General features: G+C 32.0%; 2 protein-coding genes across 4 annotated transcripts; one reads left to right on the plus strand and one right to left on the minus strand.

The window, feature by feature from the left end:
• Positions 1-1,585: 1,585 nt before the first annotated feature.
• LOC114403934 (probable U3 small nucleolar RNA-associated protein 7) lies at positions 1,586-8,275 on the minus strand. The gene is made up of 8 exons (XM_028367174.1): positions 8,089-8,275; positions 7,657-7,722; positions 7,470-7,559; positions 6,908-7,040; positions 5,337-5,455; positions 4,850-4,917; positions 4,122-4,170; positions 1,586-2,842 (listed from the first exon to the last, which is right to left on the minus strand). The coding sequence occupies exons 1-8, from the start codon at positions 8,143-8,145 to the stop codon at positions 1,817-1,819; spliced, it is 1,608 nt and encodes a 535-aa protein (XP_028222975.1). The 5' UTR covers positions 8,146-8,275; the 3' UTR covers positions 1,586-1,816.
• A 4,842-nt stretch (positions 8,276-13,117) lies between these two features.
• LOC114401553 (SEC12-like protein 1) lies at positions 13,118-19,195 on the plus strand. Of its 3 annotated transcripts, XM_028364084.1 has the most exons (11): positions 13,118-13,220; positions 13,397-13,650; positions 14,091-14,191; positions 14,805-14,937; positions 15,050-15,141; positions 15,434-15,533; positions 15,623-15,695; positions 15,806-15,929; positions 17,831-17,950; positions 18,425-18,495; positions 18,605-19,195. In XM_028364084.1, exons 2-11 carry the CDS (start codon positions 13,474-13,476, stop codon positions 18,799-18,801), a joined length of 1,188 nt encoding a protein of 395 aa, XP_028219885.1. In that variant the 5' UTR covers positions 13,118-13,220; positions 13,397-13,473; the 3' UTR covers positions 18,802-19,195. The 3 variants fall into 3 exon arrangements, with proteins under 3 accessions (XP_028219885.1, XP_028219884.1, XP_028219886.1); XM_028364083.1 differs by lacking the exon at positions 13,118-13,220 and having other exon boundaries at positions 13,333-13,650; XM_028364085.1 differs by lacking the exon at positions 13,118-13,220 and having other exon boundaries at positions 13,333-13,650; positions 15,809-15,929.
• The last annotated feature ends 380 nt before the right edge of the window (positions 19,196-19,575 follow it).

The following is a 19,575-nucleotide window of genomic DNA, read 5'->3' on the forward strand; positions in this document are numbered from 1 at the left end:
AATGGACTTTTTGAAATATAATGGAGGCATAGGATGTAATAATGGAGTGCAGGAACAAATATCTTTATTTTTTGTTGGACAATCTAAGACTTGGTCCAAATTGACTTGAATCCAAACCATGTTGGATCAAAACAAAATATAAACAAATGGAAATTTAAAATTTTTGGATGTTTGGAACTTTGGATTGATGTGGAAAAAGATGGAACAAAGAGGGATGGAGTGGAATGGATTTAAATTTTATTGTTTGGATTGAAAAAATAAAGATATGGAATTGAATGGAGAGTGATGGAGGACATTCCATTTTATTCCATCATTTTCAGCCTTTTCTTTTCTTAGGCCGGAACGGGAGGTATGAGATAAAATGAGTTCTTTTTTTTTTTTCTTTTTCATTGTGGATTTATGATTTTATCTGTTCCTTCTCTACACAATAGAATTTGAACTAAAACTTCTTACACTTTTACTATTGTTACTTATATTTTTCATTGTTTTCCCTATTACTTGTACTTTTCATTATTTTCCGAAAAACAATGGAAAGTACAAGAAACAATAAAAAGTACAACAAGCAATAGTCACAGGAAACAACACCCTAGAATCTAACATGATTCAAAAGACAGCATAAAGTATGATTTCTTGTACGTAAATCAACTCTAGTTTCTCCTTATAGCTAAAACCAGGGCAACAACAAAAGGGTTTCTAGGTGTTGACTCTTGTAACATGTCGATTTGATAGAAAATGCACGTTGTTGCTAGTGGTGTTGACTAGAATTTGTCAAAAAATGATTTTTTTTAAAGTTAAATGAGGTCTAATAATAATAACGGAGTGACAAGGATAAGCTAACATAATCAGAAGGGAAAAAAAAGATAAGCCACCATAATATGCACACAAAAGCCTTTATTACCGTTTGGTTTAGAAAATTATTAAAATGATATAATATCCATATCACATCTCACAAAATTTGGATAACATCAATCCAACAACCATTTGTTACACCATTTTACAGTTCTAGTTCTTTAACTTTCTATAATTGATGTTTAAAATATGCTTTACATGCATTTTCAGTTTTCAGAACATTTCACAGAACATGTAGCATCTAGAAGGTCATAACAAGAATACACAATTTATACTTTAATTTATGATAAGGATAATAGAAAGAAAAAAAAATCACTCGGCTTAGTCTATTTTAAAAATTTAGGTAAAATATATTTTTTATCCTTATATTTTCTGTCAAACTTAATTTTAATTCTTTTTTAATCCTTTTAATTTCAAATCAATTAATTTAATTCTTTTACTTTCAAAAATAAGTGAATTTAGTCTATTTAATCTCTAATTGTCAGTATGCACGAACTAAATACACCTATCTTTTTAAAATATAAAGACCAAATAAATTATTTAAAACTACAAAGATTAAAGCATGTTTGACGGAAAATACATAGACTAAACATATTTTTATCCTAAAAAAATATTCTATTATGTTTAACTCCATTTTATTCGGTTTTATTTTCATTCCATTCTATTGTATCTCTTTTTGTCCATCCAAGCATCACCAAAGTGGCTTGTAAAAGTTTTAAGAAAGTTTTTCGGTCAATTTTTTTTTTGTGAAGGTAAAGAAGATTCTTATAATATTAAAAAAAAAAATTCTAATCAAGGGGTCTGTAAAGCAAAATTTGGATATGCCTTTACTTTAAAGGCTAAAAACATCACATCAAAGGCTAAAAAGGCTACAAATATGAAATGCAACAAAAAAATACAAACAAGAGCTTAACATCAATAGGGGGGGAAAGTAAAGACGAATACAAGACTCTATTGGACAGTTAAATCATGATGAAGCCTTTTTACGAACAAACCGCTGTAGAGATTTTGGTAGTTCAACACCCTCCCTAGTCTTCTGCTTCTTTCTTGATATGCTTTCCTCTTCTTGAATTTTCTGCTCCAAGTAGGGCCTCTTCACTCTAGCAACTGCCTCTTGCTTTTTCTGTACCCTTTTACCTGGCTTGTTTCTTCCTTTTGTCTTCTTCTTCAGTTTCTTGCCCTTAGCCGCTTCAACGTCAGCTTCTATTTCAGCCTCCCTCTCTTGCTTTGTTGGCTTCTCTCTTCTTGGTTTCACCGTACCAATCTTGCTGGGATCCAGCATGATAGTCTCAGGTGGAAGCTTATCAAGAAGAGACCGTATTTCCTTTTCTCTCCTCTGTTTAGAAGTTTCAAATGGGTTTGCAACCCATGAGTCAAAGTTGGGTTCTCCTGCTCCTGGAATAAGAATACTAGACCAGCCCATGGAATGCCCGATGCCTAGAACATCTTCATATGGTCGAAATACCAATTTTCCTATCTGGTAACCTTTCACCATGGAATGAGTCATATACTTAGAATAATTTTGTGTGCCAGAAACATCACGCAGAACCCGGATCAATGAACCATTACCGCATGCAAGCAAGCCTTTTTGACTAAAATCCAGAGTAGTTGCATGACCTGGTAAGGTTTGAAGAACCTCAAATTTCCTTAAGTCCCAAAGCTTAATTTTTTTATCTTTCCCAGCAGTGGCCATCAAGTGGCCATTTGAATGAAATGCCAGTGCTGAGACAGGCCCATGATGACATAACATCTTGACAAGAGGAGAAGCACTGGTTGGCTTCCACATGGTAACAGTACCACCTGAGTGACCTAAAGAAACAACCCCATTGAAGGGGTTCACTTGCATTACATTTGTACGTCCTAAGCCAGTTCGAAAATTACCAACCATGGAACCCATTGTAACATCCTGATAACGAAGTTGTCCAAACTTGTTGATTGAAGCCAAGAGAAAATGGTTTTCCAGAAACTGAAGCCTTAACACTGGACCATGTTCCTGGAGAAAAAGGAAACAAATAATCCCGGTATTGATGCATCCCATATGTCCAAAACCTTATATTAAACCAAAACTATTTCATATCAAATTAATATACATCAAAATTGACAGAATATGCACTTTTTAGTTTTAAAATAGATGATAATAAGAACCCTTATTTTATATTCTTATAATTGTTCAATTATTTGACAAAACTCAACACAAACAATCAAGGTAACATATAGCTATAACTAAACGTTTAGATCAATAAAATTCAAATTTCATATATATAGGAGGTGTATCAAGTGAGAACTGTTGGTTATTGTAAGAAAGGGGGTGTAAGGGTTGGTGACTTAATGTGGCGTAAGTTAATCCCTCTCATATATAAGTTGATCCATACTCATAAGGAGGTGCATCAAGTGAGAACTCTTGGTTATTGTGAGGATCGAAAACTATAAATATGGGTCATACAACCATATATGGATGGTGATCATGTGGCCTAAAAGGTCATGTGCATTTATCTTTTAATCTTGATCATTCAAATATGATTTAATGGCCTAAATTTATAGTTCTCATTTCTCACAAATCACAAAAACGAGTTCTCACTTGGCACATTCCCTATATATATGCCCTCATTAAGTTCCACTAGTGATGCCTCAAGCCTATATTCAGCATGATTTAACCAACCTAATGAATAAATGAAAGGGTGCCTGTTAGGAACTCAGATTAGAAAGGAAAGATTGTATTTATTGATTGGTTGCAAAAGAACAAAACAAAGGAGAGAGGTCTCTCGTCCAGAGATTTCCTCTTCAAAAAGGATTTTTCCTTTCACAAAGAGCAAGTGCTCAATCTACAAAATGATGCAGGACAGAACAAACCTTTTCCCTTGAATCCTCCTAGTTATGTCACTAACCTCTAACCAACCAACTAATTAATATCCTAACTGTCCTAACTAATTTTCCCATTCCCTTTCCCCTAGCTCCTAACAGTGCTCAAATTAGGATTAATTGCAATCTGAAGTAACACCAGTACTCTAGTAGGTATTGGATCCACCTGTCATAATCAGGTTTCAGGGTACTAAAAGAATTTAATGAACACTCAGATGAATGGCATTAGAAAAAAATATCAACTAAATATGACATTTAAAAGTCAAGCATACGAAAATGAATGGTTCAAGTCCAAAAGACAAACATGTGCTCATCAGGCATCAGCATATACAGAAACATTCTAGACAATGATAATACATTAGTAGCTAAAATTCAAAAAATAATAATAATAATAATAAATGCAATACACCAACCTTGAGACAGTGAAGTTCTGTGCCTTCTCGATTGTAGATGTATGGATACCTGTTAAATTTGAATATTATAGTCATATAGATGAACCACACAGTATGTCTTGAAATATGACAAACTAGATATCTTATTTTTTAAGAAAGGGAGGGGAGGAGGGAGGATTTCTTATTAGCTTTTCCAAATGATAGAAAATTTCTTATTAGCTTTCCCAAAGTTATAAGTCTGATATTTCATTTTGAAGTAATAAGCAGGAAGCACATGGAATTATATAAGAAAAAAACAAAAGCATTTGGAAAAACGAAAATTATGAGTTTAAACTTCATTTAACCTTCAAAGGGAAAAAAAAAATCCTAAAAGCATGGCATCATTAACTATAAGAGTTAGTGACACACAAAACTACAAAAATGATGCATTGATGTTGTAAACTATGCTATTTCTCAAAGTCAAATATAATTAGTAAATGTCAGCAAATTTGAATACCAGGTGCAGGTAGGGTGCATCATAAAAATTGAGGTTCCCTGCCCCATTTTTTTCCATTAAAGTTTACCATTTCACTTTTTTATTTTGAAAACTTACCAACATACCCCGCCCCCCGGGGAAAAAAAAACTACTCTTATTTCACCATTCAGATTTTAGAGGTGCTTTCATTGTAAAGTATAGATTAAATATGCAAGGAACAAAAACTTAGTAAACAGTTGAATAGCAAATAAAGGAAGACTGGAAGAGAAATTACTTTTTCTGAGCAGCAACAAAAAAGAGCTCATTATGCAAGAATGCGACATCACGCACTGTTTCCCTTACCTGAAAAATCAAAAACAGTTATCTGAAAAACTTAATAAATCCATAAAATATATGGTCAATTGTAACCATTTCCCTGCTAGGATGAACTTAAGGTCATTTTTTAAAAGAAAAACTTATGATTAAAAACATGTTTTAAAATTTTATAGTAATTAGATATTAAAAACAGGAAAAATGTTAAAAAAAATGTTATTAGCTAAGACAAATGCATCCTTAAAGTTTTATTCAGACAAGTAAAAACAATGCTTCAAAATATGTATAGTCAATATCAGCACTAAATGATGTCGATCTAAAGATGCCACGATGAACATCACCCTAGAGAAGAAAAAAATCAAACAATGTTCTGAAACATAAAAAGAATTAAGAAATTTATTAGTAAAAGTAAAACCCCACATAGAGAGCTCAACTAGGACTGAGCATACCTGAAACTCTCTGATTAGGCTCAGATTTATCATGTCCACAATCCCCAGATGGCCCTTACGACCACTCACAGCCATATACCGACCACTTGAAGTAAAATCCAGAGTGTATGGACCAAGTTCTGCAAATATGGATTGTAAAGAGATACAATAAATGGCAGATCAAGAACATGATAAAATTGCTTCCAATGTGCAACTATGCATCATTATATTGTGGAATAAAGTATAATAGATAAGAGGAGATACAAATCAAAGTTGTACAAAGCTGTTACAAGGACAAGGCCAAAAGAAAGGAACATTATTTTTATGGTAGAATTAAAACAAAGACTATATCAAGTAAACATAAACTTCTCTGCAATTCTATTAATTATACAGTATGCTGCTTCAATAACTTGTACTGATATTAAAGTGGTTGTCTATTTAATATAAAATGCAAGACAATTAGGGAGTAGAAATCTCTTATATGAGGGATTATCAGTAATAGGAGTCAGGACTTAAGAGCACAGAAATTATAGAGCAGATCATTCACTATCTTTAAAGTACCAGCAATTACATGCAAGTTAGATATGTTTTCAATTCTTATGTATTTGAACTGATTGTAGAAGATTTATCTCGCCTATAGAACAATGGTTTGGCCTTGCAAGCCCAAAACATGGATTTTCCATCATGTGAGAACAGGAGAAAGAAAATAAACTTCATACATCTTGCTACTCACATCAATACCCCAACTATTCATTTAAGTAACTGAACAAGTTATATTTGCTTTCAAATTCATATGCACTTGAAAAAGTTCTATCTGACCTAGCACAATGGTTGGGCTTCATAGCCAAAGAACTTGGATTTTCCATACTGCAGGAACAGAAAAAGAAAATAAACTACATACATACATCATGCCCTAACGATTCATAATGTTATTGAACTATATGTAAATATACCCATAAAATAACTTAATCAGTATTCAATATTTAGTAGGTCAAGACTAACTATGGATGGTATAATACATGCTTCTTGCCACACAGTAAATAAATGCTTTAAGACTCATAAATAGACAAGATTCCAAGAGAATATTAAAATAAATCAGAGTCCAGAAGTCTACCCCTTCACATGCACAAACAGTAAACACTCCAGAGACAAATTCAAGCCTGATGCAGTGCTACTTCTATACAAATAAACAAACTTTGTGATATTATTAGATCATATGATCTCACATTCTTGACAAGTGACAACCAAACAGCAAAGAGAGTATCCTTGCTCAACCACAGATCAAGAAAAGACCACATATGCAATTACTGTATGCCATCAACAAGCAATGGAGAAAAATAAGGAAATAAACTCTAATACGATGTCCCCTTATCCTTAATACTAAACCTCTCTAAAAAGCACATCAAGAAATTTCTATTTACATGATCTAAAGATATGTTAGTAGGTACTAGTGAAAAGATTGATTGAAGCATCAATACCAAAATATTGAAAAAGTTAAAATGAAAAATTCATTACTAACATTACAAGTTACAAAGGAAATATAAGTCTGTCTTAACCTAAGATACTAATAACAAGCAATCCATTAATAGCACCTGGTAAAATAATATCATATTGTTTTCCTGAGCTTGAGATATCTACTTCACGAGCTATTGCCTCCTGTTTGATCCTCCATGTCTTCTCCAAGCCTTCGGTCTCCAGATAGCCTCCTTCACTGGGCATAAGCCACTGCATAATTGAATTTCTAGTTTTCTTAACATACAAGGCTTGATTAAGGGTAGGAATGACATTTTAACTACAAAAACATCAATGCTGACCACAATTTACACTTACATGCAAATCAGGTTTAATTAACTTCTCTTCACACCAATTTGGAGATTAAGCTTCAACTAATTCATTAATAAAGTAAAACCTATGCCAGCAAATATTAGACTTGGCTAGGCTCAAGAATGGCCCACCATGAAGCAAAACACTCAAACAGGGTTTATGCATCAAATTGAGCCACTTAATGAAAAATCCATTTACAAACCATAACTCTAACTGAAATATGCAATCACACAGATCACATCAATATTTTGCACAGGGCTTATATTTCATCCACACCCATGAACAAACTGTAGAATAACCCACTTATATATGATAAATTCAACAATTAACCTTCTCAGCCTTAGCAGCAGCTTTTGCAGATTTTCCATATAAGTCTTCCTTAACAGCTAGTTGACCCTTCAGCTTTTTATCCTTCAAACCCTGCAAATTATATTTTACAAATTAAGATTAAAAGATTCCATTATCAAGTACTAATGTCTCAAATCTCAATTCCAGTAACCTCGATGTCTTTTTATACCTCCAAATTAGCACCTTCTCCTCTGAGATACTTCTTCATTCTTAGGTCTAGCTCATCAGTAACGTCCTGCAAAGCAATATAGTGAGTCAATGCAGAGATACCAGACATTCAGCAAGCTCCATGTTCAACAGAGTAAAAATATTATACTAGAATATTAAAACACAATTACGAAAATTCATCATTCTGAATTGTGAGTTCAAAAGTGTAGTAAATAAATTCAACCAAATCCAAAATATGCCTACGTTTTGCTTATCTATTCGTTTATGAAAAAAATGCAGCAAAAAATAATAGGGAAAGCGACAGCAACATATATTTCATAATTTCACTACTCAACTACCAATCGGTCTTTTCATAGTATAGGAAGAAAAAACACAAGTTGAATGAAGCATTCATGAGTTACGTTAGGGTCTATAAAATTCGTTGCGGAAGTACCTGTTCAGTGGAAGGCTTGCTCTTTGCAAGAGCCTTGCTCTCTTGAATCTCACCCATGTTGTCAGAGACACGGCTTCGGTCTCGTTGGACGACGGAAGTGGCGGCGGAGCACCGGAGAGAGGGAAAAGGAGAGATGACGAGAAGCGGCGTCGCAGGGTTTTGTTTGGGGTTTTAAACGATTTTGGCCTTGCATGTGTCTACTGCCGCCTAATTTCGATTTATTTATGGCAAAAAATTTATGGATTAAATTTTTTTTATGATTTGGTGACAATTTTAAGGATATATTGAATTAGGATTTAAAAAAAATTGTGAATTTTAAAAGAATTTGTGATAATGTAATGACTTTTTAAGAATTTTTTAAAAGACTTGTATGACTTAGATTTTTTAGTTTAAATTTTAATGGATTTATAAAATATGAATTTATAAGATTTTAAAGGACTTTATGAATTTTTGAAAAACATTTGAAATTATAAGAGTTTATAAAAAAATAATGGATAAATATTTTTTTTGGTCCTCAAAAGTGTAATCCATTGACAATTTAATCCTTAAAAAATGAAAATTTTAAATTTGATCCTTTGATATGAAAAAAATTGTGACAAATTGGTACTTTGTTAAGTGAGTTATGTTAACCTTGATCTGAGTGTACACTTGACATGTGATGTCCTTATGTGTGGCACTTCATATGTGTAAATAAGTTGTCGAGTCATTGATGAATGTATTAGATTAACTTGGTAAGATGATTATGATGGACTAATATGTCATGTTAAAAGTTTTTTTTTTTTTACAACAATATCCCCCTTTTATTGTGGCAATGAAGAAGAAGCATATGGGTAATTCACATAAACCAAGGACCATCGACGATCTTCATTGGCGACAAAGTTTAGTGATCTTCGTTGGCGGTAAGGTTCGATGATCTTATCACGGTTCAGTTAATTTTTGGCTTTAAAATTAAAATCTTTTGGTTGTTAATTCCGGAGATAAGCATCTCAAAACATTGTATCCTTCTCATTTCTCTTTTTTCCCTCTTTTTTTGTTGCTCTATATATTAATTAATTTAATTTGTGTTGTGCGCTACTTTTAGCTAGGGCATCTCTCGAAGCCTCTATTTGAAAAGGCATGACTTTATTACACTATGTTATTTTAGGTTTCCATATGGAACTTGTCAAGTACTTGACCAAGAAAGAGATAAACTTTGGTGCCAAGACAAAGGTATGAAAGACCCATTTGGATCTTGCTGTTAATGAAGAAATTTGTTCATTTCCACAGGGATTCGAAAAGTTAAATAAATAATGGAGATTTGGGAAAGAAAGACAAAGATGACACAATTTTAAAAAAAGTTAATTACATATTTTCAATTAAACAAAAAGAAAATCCCTCTAAAATAAAAGGAATAGATTTTATTGTGACTATATTTAAACATCGAATAGCATGATTCCAATTCATTCTCTCAAGTCTCCACTAAATTTATAATAACAATTACATAACTTCATCGTACCTACACAAAAAAGTTCTATCAAAATACCAATCCATCATCCAACAATTAAAAAATGACCAACATTATAAAATTACCAAAACCACCAACAAAAGTTTTTGTTCCACATGACATAAAACATGAACTGAACTCAAACAAAAACACCAAAACACCTTCCTCCCTCAATATAAGGTTCTTAGTTGAGGTACATGAACAAGTTTTAATAAATGACATGAGTTCTAGATAACTTGACCTACCATTGTTAAAAATGATATTGTTCCTTATCAATCAAATCTCCCAACATGTTGCATTCCATAAAATGTATCTAAGCTTCCGGGCATTTATAGTATTGAAGCAAATCCCCATTTTAATATATAGTTGAGAATGATTGCATTTGTATTCGTAACGAAAAGTTGAATAAACCACCAAAAATCCATAAAAAACCACAAATACAAAAAGATAGAGTCCTCATGAATCAAAAGGTGTGCCTGCCCATATAATACATAACAAGTGATTGTATTGTATTTTAATAATGAAAAGTTGTTATGAAAAAACAAGAGTTAGGAAAAGCCTGTACATGACCGTGGTAAATTAACATGCAATTATTAAAGATTACCAAGGTATTAAAGGTTATGAAACATTGTACGTGAATGTTTATATTGTCTCCAAGAAAGAGAAAAAAAAATATAAGTAATGAAAAAAGGAAAAAAAAAATCTAAGAAAGTCTTAAGATTTTTTGTGAGAATGTTTGATGTATATTTTTTTTTGAAAAGTCACATGAAATTCATTGAAATCGATACTAAAAAATAATTCATCAAAATCTTTATATTTTTAAATATCAAAAAAAAAAATTTAACTTATAAAATATCTTAATTAAATATGGTTTGATTTTGTTGTATTCCTTAAAAATTTTAATAATCTTAATTAAATATTACAAGACATATTTATGTCATTTAAAAATTTTGATCAAATATGTCAAGACTTAATTTGGTTTGGTGACATTTATGTCAAGAGAGTAAAACAGATATATTTTTTATTTTTTCAATTGTAATTTCATTTAAAAAATTGTCATCCACGTGAATAAAAAAGAGTAAACCCGTTATTCACAGTAATTTTTCATTAGCTAACACAGTAAGTATTTTCATGTCAAATATAATTATTAAACTCATAAGATTGCTCATAATATCTTAAAAATATTATTTACGATGAATCAATTACAATAAACTATAAATATATAAAAGTTTCACTTTTTAACATTTTTTAATATATTTAAATTATATTTTTCACATTCAATTAAACACGTGCAGAATATGTAGTTTATTGTAAACTTTCTTGTACGTGCCCTTGGATTTTTATAAATAAAAATTATGCAACGCAGGTGTATGGTATATAATTTTTATATTATTTATGCATTAAATTTAATCAATATTACAAACCATGTAATATTATTTATCACTTAATTGATTAATTTAATCCTTTGTTAAAATCATAGGTTGTGTCTAATTTACACACAAACCATAGCTCAAGTTTAAAATTGTTCCACACCTCATTAATATTTATTAAATTTAATGTAACACACATTTTTAAATATATGAAAATAATAATAATTCAATAATCTTCTTATTATTGTTTAATTCTACAATATTTGACAAAAGAATACAATAATATATAATTATAATTTAGTAATAAGATACATTTTTATAAAGTTGTTTGATAAAGATACAAGAAAAGTTTAATTTTTATGTATCGTTGATATAGTCTTTTTTTTTACAAAAAAAACGACCCAATTTACTAAATATGATAATTAAATTCAATTTTAAGAATGAATGAGTCGTGTACCAATTGTATCGTATGAAATCCACATACAACTGCCATTAGTAAGTTCGAGATGTAAGTAATCAAAACATAATTCACTCAAAGACATCTCAGACTTTCACTTAGTTACTTGAACGTTGAAATTTCTTTTATAAATACCTCTATTGTGTCTCAAGTAGGAGATCATCATACTCTTAATGGAGCAACATAGAGACGGTAGAGTTGGTAAGAATACCATTATAAACCAATTTATAAATGTGCATGTAGATTTAACTTGTGCTAATGTTAGTAGTATAATTCCTTTAAAAAATCTTATTAGTACAAATAAAATCAATATCAATACACATTAAAAATTAGACGTATAGAAATTTAATTAACTATACAAATTTAGTTTTTTTATTTATGAAACTTATAGCAGTAAGATGAAAAATTATTGTGAATACATTTTATTAATGTATTTTTACCCTCCAATGTCAAAAGCCCAGCTAATTTATAACAAAATAATTCACTATTTTTTTTAATAAAAAATAGCTATTACAAAAAGTAAAAAATCGACTATAAATAATAATTTATTGTATATTTTAAGTTTGATTACAATCCAATTCTAATTCAAATAAACAATCTTATCTAAGTTTCTGATAAAAGATAAATCCGTCCCTCTAACCTCCACAACAAGGTGACTCGATGAGAAAACCAGAAATAGACAACCCCATCTTCCAAAATCTATTGACTATTGATGCCTTTTCACTTATAATTTATAAACCTTCCCTGCACTAAAACAGCAACTCGCTAGCGTCATTGTCTTTTTCTGACTATCGTGATCGTGTTCCGGGTTGTTCGCAAGTGAAGTTCGTGACTTGTTATCCCAAATCGTTAAAAGCACCAACTCGTCCTTCCTTCAGAGGAGCACTTGTGATTGCATCACGCTACTATTCATCCTAAAAGTGTGCAACACTATAAATTGCAAATATATCTTTCTATATATTAGTTGTATTCCCAGAATTAATATACATCTTTTTTCTTGAATTAACAATTTTTTTCTAAATAAAATCCATTTACATAATGAAGCAAGCAAATGTAAAAATAATTTATAAAACTATCAAAGTATAATTCACTTTATTTCAATTTTTGAATGGACAAAAAATACACAAGTTAGCACTAATTTGTCGCGTACTTCTTATATATATTTAGAGATTTTTTTTTTAGAAATTAATTTATCACTATATCATATTAAAGACGAATTTGACTATTGATTTTAATATTTTTTTTCTTCATATTTTATTCAAACTCAAAACTTGAATTCACAACAAATCAGACATCCTTAATTCATCCAACTAAGTTAGATCATATATATGATAAATTCTAATAATTAATATAATTATTACAAACTCGTATTTCCACATTTATTTTATCATTATACACTTACTTGTGAAATAACCATTTGCATATACACAAAACAATGTAAACCAATTTTTATTGTCATCCAAATCTAATCCAACATTGTATATGGGCACCAACTTGTTTTATTGTCACCATACGGCACACAGCAACGATATCGCGCTAATGCCGCGGAATCTTAAGCGAATATCTCCATAGTTGCTAATATGTTTTGTTTCTTCCAGCATTGTTGCATTTACTGGACCCATCTCTCCCTTCTTTCTATTAAACAAATCACTTCAATTTTTTCAACCCTCAAAATTAATCAACTTTCATTTTTTTTATAAATCCAACCCCCTAAACATATTTTCACATTGCGTTCAAGCAACAGTTGCATCATCCTAATAAAACCCTGTGATCATATACATTCATACTCAGCAACCTTAAAACACAATATCACGTAAAAAAGGTGAGACATGTCTTTTTCGAACGCGTGACATTAATTAATAAGGCTGTGCCTTGTTTCATTGGTTAATTAATTAATGATTAAATAAAGCAAGGCAAAGCTCTTTCTATCTTCCTTTGACTTTTTTTTTCAGAGGCTCTATTTTTCTTCTCTGACATTTCTATTTAAATTTGCCGAAGAATCCAATTCACCGATCTCCGAAGAGCTCCATTTGGAAAAAGAAGCGAACTGGGTATCCAATTTTCGAACACTTTCGATGGGGAATGATGCAGGGTCACCTCAGGGTCCGGTTACGTGTGGGTCGTGGATTCGGAGGCCTGAGAATTTGAACTTGGTGGTGTTAGGAAGGTCCAGACGTGGCAATTCTTGTCCTTCTCTCTTGGAGATTTTCTCCTTCGATCCCAAGACCACTTCTCTGTCTACCTCTCCTCTGGTATTCCTCTAAAACTCTGAATATACATACACGTATCATGTGTGTGTGTGTGTGTTGTGTTTAAGTATGCATGTGCGTGTGTAATTTATTTTATATTATGCATAGAGTGACTCATTTGTAACATTAATTTGTTTTGTGCAGACCCTTTTTATTGTATGTTGAAAAACTGTTGTTTTCTTTGTGTATGTCTGAGCATGTAGATTCTGTGGAGAGAGTCATTTGAAACACGAGCCTTTTTGTGCATATACTTTTTGGTTATTGGCCGAGAAACTGTTTACTTTTTCCTCTCTGAAGCAGATGGTGGGTGGAAGTAGATATCATGCACAAATTCTGTTGTTGAAAAGTATTTTTAGTGTTGAAATTCTGGGTTGCTGAATGGAAGCAAAGTTTGAATGGGCTATGGCTTTGGTTTTAATGATGTTTTTGTTTTGATATTTCAGACCACTTATGTGTTGGAAGCAGAGGAAGGTGATCCTGTTGCTATTGCAGTCCACCCAAGTGGGGATGATTTTGTGTGCGCTCTCAGCAATGGTAGCTGCAAGTAAGTTTCTTTTGTAAGGGCTTCGAGATTGAAGCGTTCTTTTATATGTATTCATCTTTTGAAATACTTCCGTGATGTGTCTCAACTTGCATTTCTAAAATTAGCAGTTCACTTGCGATAATCTCAGAAACAGACTCCAACATTTTATCTTTCTTTAACCGTTCAAAGTACAAGATAAAACTGTAGGCTCAGTTCTACCAAATTTCTCTCTGACAGTTTCTCGTTCCTTTTTCTTTTCCCTGGGAACTAGGGAATGTTTGACATAATAGTTATTGTTGTTTCTTAGGTATAGATAGATGAATTTTGCCTTGAGTTATTTTCGTTGGATGATTTGTGCCATCCTTGGATAGTTAAGATCCTATATCAGTTAGGTATATGGCAATAGCTTTAGAGGTAGAGTTAGACTCATTTCATTCTCAATTCTAATATGATATCAAAGCATATTCAGGCCTGATGTTTGACCACCTGCACATGTCTGGTGCAGCCTACAAACTTCATGCTCTAGCCTCTAGATGTCTAGTCCTGGACATGATATCCTCCCATGATTCTTATTTCTAATTGATACTGAACTGAACATATAATATAGATTGAAGTATTTCTCCATGGCTTGTAGATTGTTTGAGCTGTATGGTCGTGAAACAAACATGAAGTTGTTGGCTAAGGAACTGGCTCCTCTACAGGGTATTGGTCCTCAGAAATGCATTGCTTTTAGTGTTGATGGGTCTAAATTTGCTGCTGGTGGGTTGGTAAGCATCACTTTATATCCAACCAATTGCTTTTATTTTCTATTCAGCACTTTGAGTTTTTCCTTTTCAAGTTTGATCTTGTATGTTTGACTTCTGTCTTTAACAAGTGTAGGATGGACATCTCAGAATTATGGAGTGGCCTAGTATGCGCGTGATTTTGGATGAACCAAGAGCACACAAATCAGTTCGGGATATGGATTTTAGGTAGGTATAGTAAACAAATCTATTTGGATCCTTCTAAAGGAGGCATCAATCCCTACAGCTAGTAAAATTGTAATAAATAGTTGATAAAGTTGGTTACTATAGTAATGTTATTTCGAGTTCTTACAACCAGATAAGATAATTTTTGCTTTGCATGTTCATGCCTGCAATAACTTGACTGTGTAGATATGATCTTTTAGAAAATAAAAGTATGTTACATTGTAAATATTTTAATCCTGAAACTTTAATGATATTGTACTTACTATATTGTCCTTCATTTTTTCCCTTACTTTAGTCTAGACTCAGAATTTCTAGCTTCAACTTCTACTGATGGTTCAGCAAGAATCTGGAAGATTGAAGATGGTGTTCCTTTGGCTACTTTGTCTCGCAACTCGGTATGGTGTATTTGATTTAAGAACCTGGGGCAAGATCTGTATGCAGTACTTGTATTGCTTGATCCAAATATTTCCTTTTGTCTCTTTAGGATGAAAAGATTGAATTATGTCGATTTTCCAAGGATGGAACCAAACCATTTTTATTTTGCTCTGTTCAAAAAGGTATAAGAGTATCTTGTTTCTAGTATATTCTATAGTATTAATTTGTATATTCTTCAAATCTCTTTGACCAGCAAAGCATGGCCTTTATAATAGATACTTATATCTTTTAGCAGGTGATACTTCTGTCACTGCGGTTTATGAGATTAGCACATGGAATAAAATTGGGCACAAGAGGCTGATTAGAAAGTCTGCTTCAGTAATGTCCATTAGCCATGATGGGAAATACCTTTCTCTGTAAGAACCTGCAGTTATCTTCTGACTTTTTGGCTTATGTGTGGTCATTGGTCAACATTCTTCCTTTATCTTTCGTTAGTTTTGATTTCCAAATTTTATCCAGATAGTTTTGTGACTATTGTAAGTCTTGCATCTTAAGCAAGTGAATGATTTAGAATTTTTGTTTCTTTTGTTTTGACCAATAGAATTTCTATTCAATTGCCTTCTGTTATCCTCAGCAGTCTGCATGCTTGAAGGAGTGCTTGAATCCCCCTCCCCCATGCATTATCTGATGTAGGAATGTAAATATCCCAATCTAAAAATGTTGACCAGGAGGTCTTTCGTTTACCTGACTTCTCCCCTGGGTAAACAAACCTCTCCATCATAATCGAAACTAAAACTTCAATATAAGAGTGGAAGAGATTGAATAGAGGCTGAAATTGCATTCTTCAATGAATACCTAAGTGTAAAAAAGTTTAATTAAGTCTTTTTGAAAATTGAAATGTACTCTTACCATAAATTTCAGATTTCCGTGTAAGTCTTTCTTATTAATAAAGCCATTCACTTTCTTAACTGTTATAGATCACCTTGTCTATATTAATATATAAATCATTTGGGTACCAAAGTGGGATTGTGATTTTGGCCATTTCCCCAAAATTGTGAATGAATGAAGAAAACAATGTTAGAATTGATCATGTTTTTCCATCTTATTACTTTGGCTCTTTTTGATCTATAGCAATACATTTATGTTTATGTGGCTCTAGTTCCTTCTTTGAGTGTCTTTTCTTGTGAATCATTTTTTGACCTTTGCACACATAAGTCATCTGGGTGATAGACTACCTAATCATTTTCTTCTGCATAACTGCAGAGTTTTTTAGTTTGTGTTTACTGTATCTCCAATTTAATGCATAAAAAAGCTGTTGAAAAGTTGACTGCAGAATGCACATAAATTAACTTGTTTAAACTCATTTTGTCTGTCAGCTCGATCCTATTTCCTTTTAGATCTGCATAACTGCAGGGTTTTTTAGTTTGTGTATTTTACTGTATCTCCAATTTAATGCATTTTAGCTGTTGAAAAGTTGACTGCAGCACATAAATTAACTTGTTTAAACTCATTTTGTCTGTCAGCTTGATCCTATTTCCTTTTAGAATCATAATAGCCCCAAAACTCATGACTGTAATGCATTTCCCAGGAAACAGCATAACCTAAAATAACATATCTTATTCTGTTTTTCTTCAATTGTAGCTTGCCACTAGGCATGGACACCTATTGGGGGGGGGGGGGGGTTGTAATTGTTTAAATGTCTAATTTTTAATAATTAATAATTTTAAAAAATATTTATTTTTACACATAAAATTGAAACTAATTTTTATTTTAAATGATAATAACTTTAATCATTATCATAAAAACAACAAACACAAATTAGTTTTTCACAATTTTATTCAAGTAATCACCTTAACCATTACAGTAATAATAACAAGCACAACTAATTTTATATAATTTTACACTAACTAACTTTAATCATTATTATAATAATAACATAGATAATTCGTTTTTAACAGTTTTAAATTAACCAACTTAAAAATATATATCTATGTACATGAGAAGTGCCAAGGGAGGGGGGGTAGCTGTTAAAGTAAGTCATAGCTTGTTTAATTATAACTATAAAAAATGTTTAAATATGTTGTGGTGAAGTAACTATAGCACACTTGTAAACCATATTAGCGGAGTCTGGGGTACATCCTCTATAAAATTACTATAATATATTCACCAAACAAATTGCTAAAATATTTTGATTAAAACATTTGAAGGCCTGTAATAAGTTCGTGATCTGATTTGCACTTCACTTGTATATCACATAACAATCTATTATAATATGTCCCCAGCATTTCTTCTGCTCATCGGACTTCTGTAATTTCAGGGGCAGTAAAGATGGAGACATATGTGTAGTTGAAGTAAAGAAAATGCAGATATACCATTATAGCAAGAGATTGCACCTGGGTACAAATATTGCATATCTGGAGTTTTGTCCCGGGGAAAGGTAATTTCTATGCTCTATTGGTTTAATTTGGCACCTCTGATAAATATCAATGTATGCAGAATTTTAGTAATTGCTGAAACCTCCTCCTTTTTGAATATTGGACACAGTTGGGATTAAGCTATTCATTTGAATATTGGAACATGCATTGGGTACAAAACCTTGGTGTTAGCAATGAATTTATATTAGCAATTGATTTTTTCTCATCAGATCATTAGCCAGAGTAAATGTGGATTTTTGAAATTGAACCTTGGTGTTAGAGAACCAATCTGACCTGAAAGCTTAAGTCATTTATAATGGAAGTTAAGTCGTTTTTTTTAATAAATTATAGCTAACATGCCTCTGCAGATTACCTTTTAGTATTGGATTCTGATTCTGTGATCATACATAGTAATTTCTCATTTAAAAAAAAAATACATTCAGTTAATAAATCTATTCTTTTGGTCTTGCCTACTCACCCAGGCTTTTTTTGTTCAGGGTTGTACTGACAACCTCAGTAGAATGGGGAGCGCTGGTCACCAAGCTGACTGTACCTAAAGATTGGAAAGGTTCTCTCTCTCTTACATGCACACACTCACATGCATCCCTTCTTCATTCTAACGCCTTACAATAATGTCTATTCAATTTGACATTTTCAATATCCTTTCAAACCTGCAGAGTGGCAGATCTATTTGGTGCTATTGGGACTATTTTTAGCATCAGCTGTTGCATTTTACATATTCTTTGAGAACTCTGATTCATTCTGGAACTTTCCCATGGGCAAAGACCAACCAGCAAGACCAAGGTTTAAACCTGTGTTAAAAGATCCCCAGTCTTATGATGACCAAAATATTTGGGGGCCAGTAGATATGTGATCACATTAACATTCTTGATTTAGTCTTCGGTGCTGTTTTGGAAGCAGTATCAGTAGCTGTAACTGGTATCAATATTTATTTAAGCCCTTATAGAGTTAGGCACTTGACTGGTATTACAAGCATTTACTTCTATTTTTTTGGGGTGAAAATTCTGAGCCAAAGGCCATGATTGGTATGTAATTTTAATAGAAACTTTAGGAATAATCAAATAGCTTCCTTAAATTTACAAGTTACACGCAAGGCTGCTTTGTAGCTATGTGATGGGATCCATTGAAGAGGCACGTCTTTGGATATCTTTCCATTTTTCTTATTTTGTTTCTTGTTTTAATGATAACCTCTTACATTGGTTTTATGCCTTTGGTTAGAGAAAAATAAAGGGGAGCCTTTGAATCAAGTTACCATACTAAGAAAATGTGTCGTTCTCATCCTTTTTTTATGGCGTTATTACATTTAAAAATAAGCACAAGACAGACAGGGATCAATTTATGGCATAAGATGCAAACTGGAATAGCCCAAAAAAATCAATTCTAAATGCATATGCCACAAGGTTTTATTTTAGTTTAATTACTATGTAGTATGAACTGTTGGTACAAATAAAAATTATGCGGTCAACATGTGCATATGTCTTGGAAAGTCAGTGTTTAATGTTCACCTATTTTGTGAATAGACAAGCCATATACCACCATCTGAGTATAACAATGTACTTGTCTGAGCAAAAACAAACATGCTATATGTAACACCACAGTTGATTATATGAATTTAAAAAATCATATT

This window comes from Glycine soja, chromosome 20 (genome assembly GCF_004193775.1).
Source record: "Glycine soja cultivar W05 chromosome 20, ASM419377v2, whole genome shotgun sequence".
In the NCBI taxonomy this organism is placed as follows: Eukaryota; Viridiplantae; Streptophyta; class Magnoliopsida; order Fabales; family Fabaceae; genus Glycine; species Glycine soja.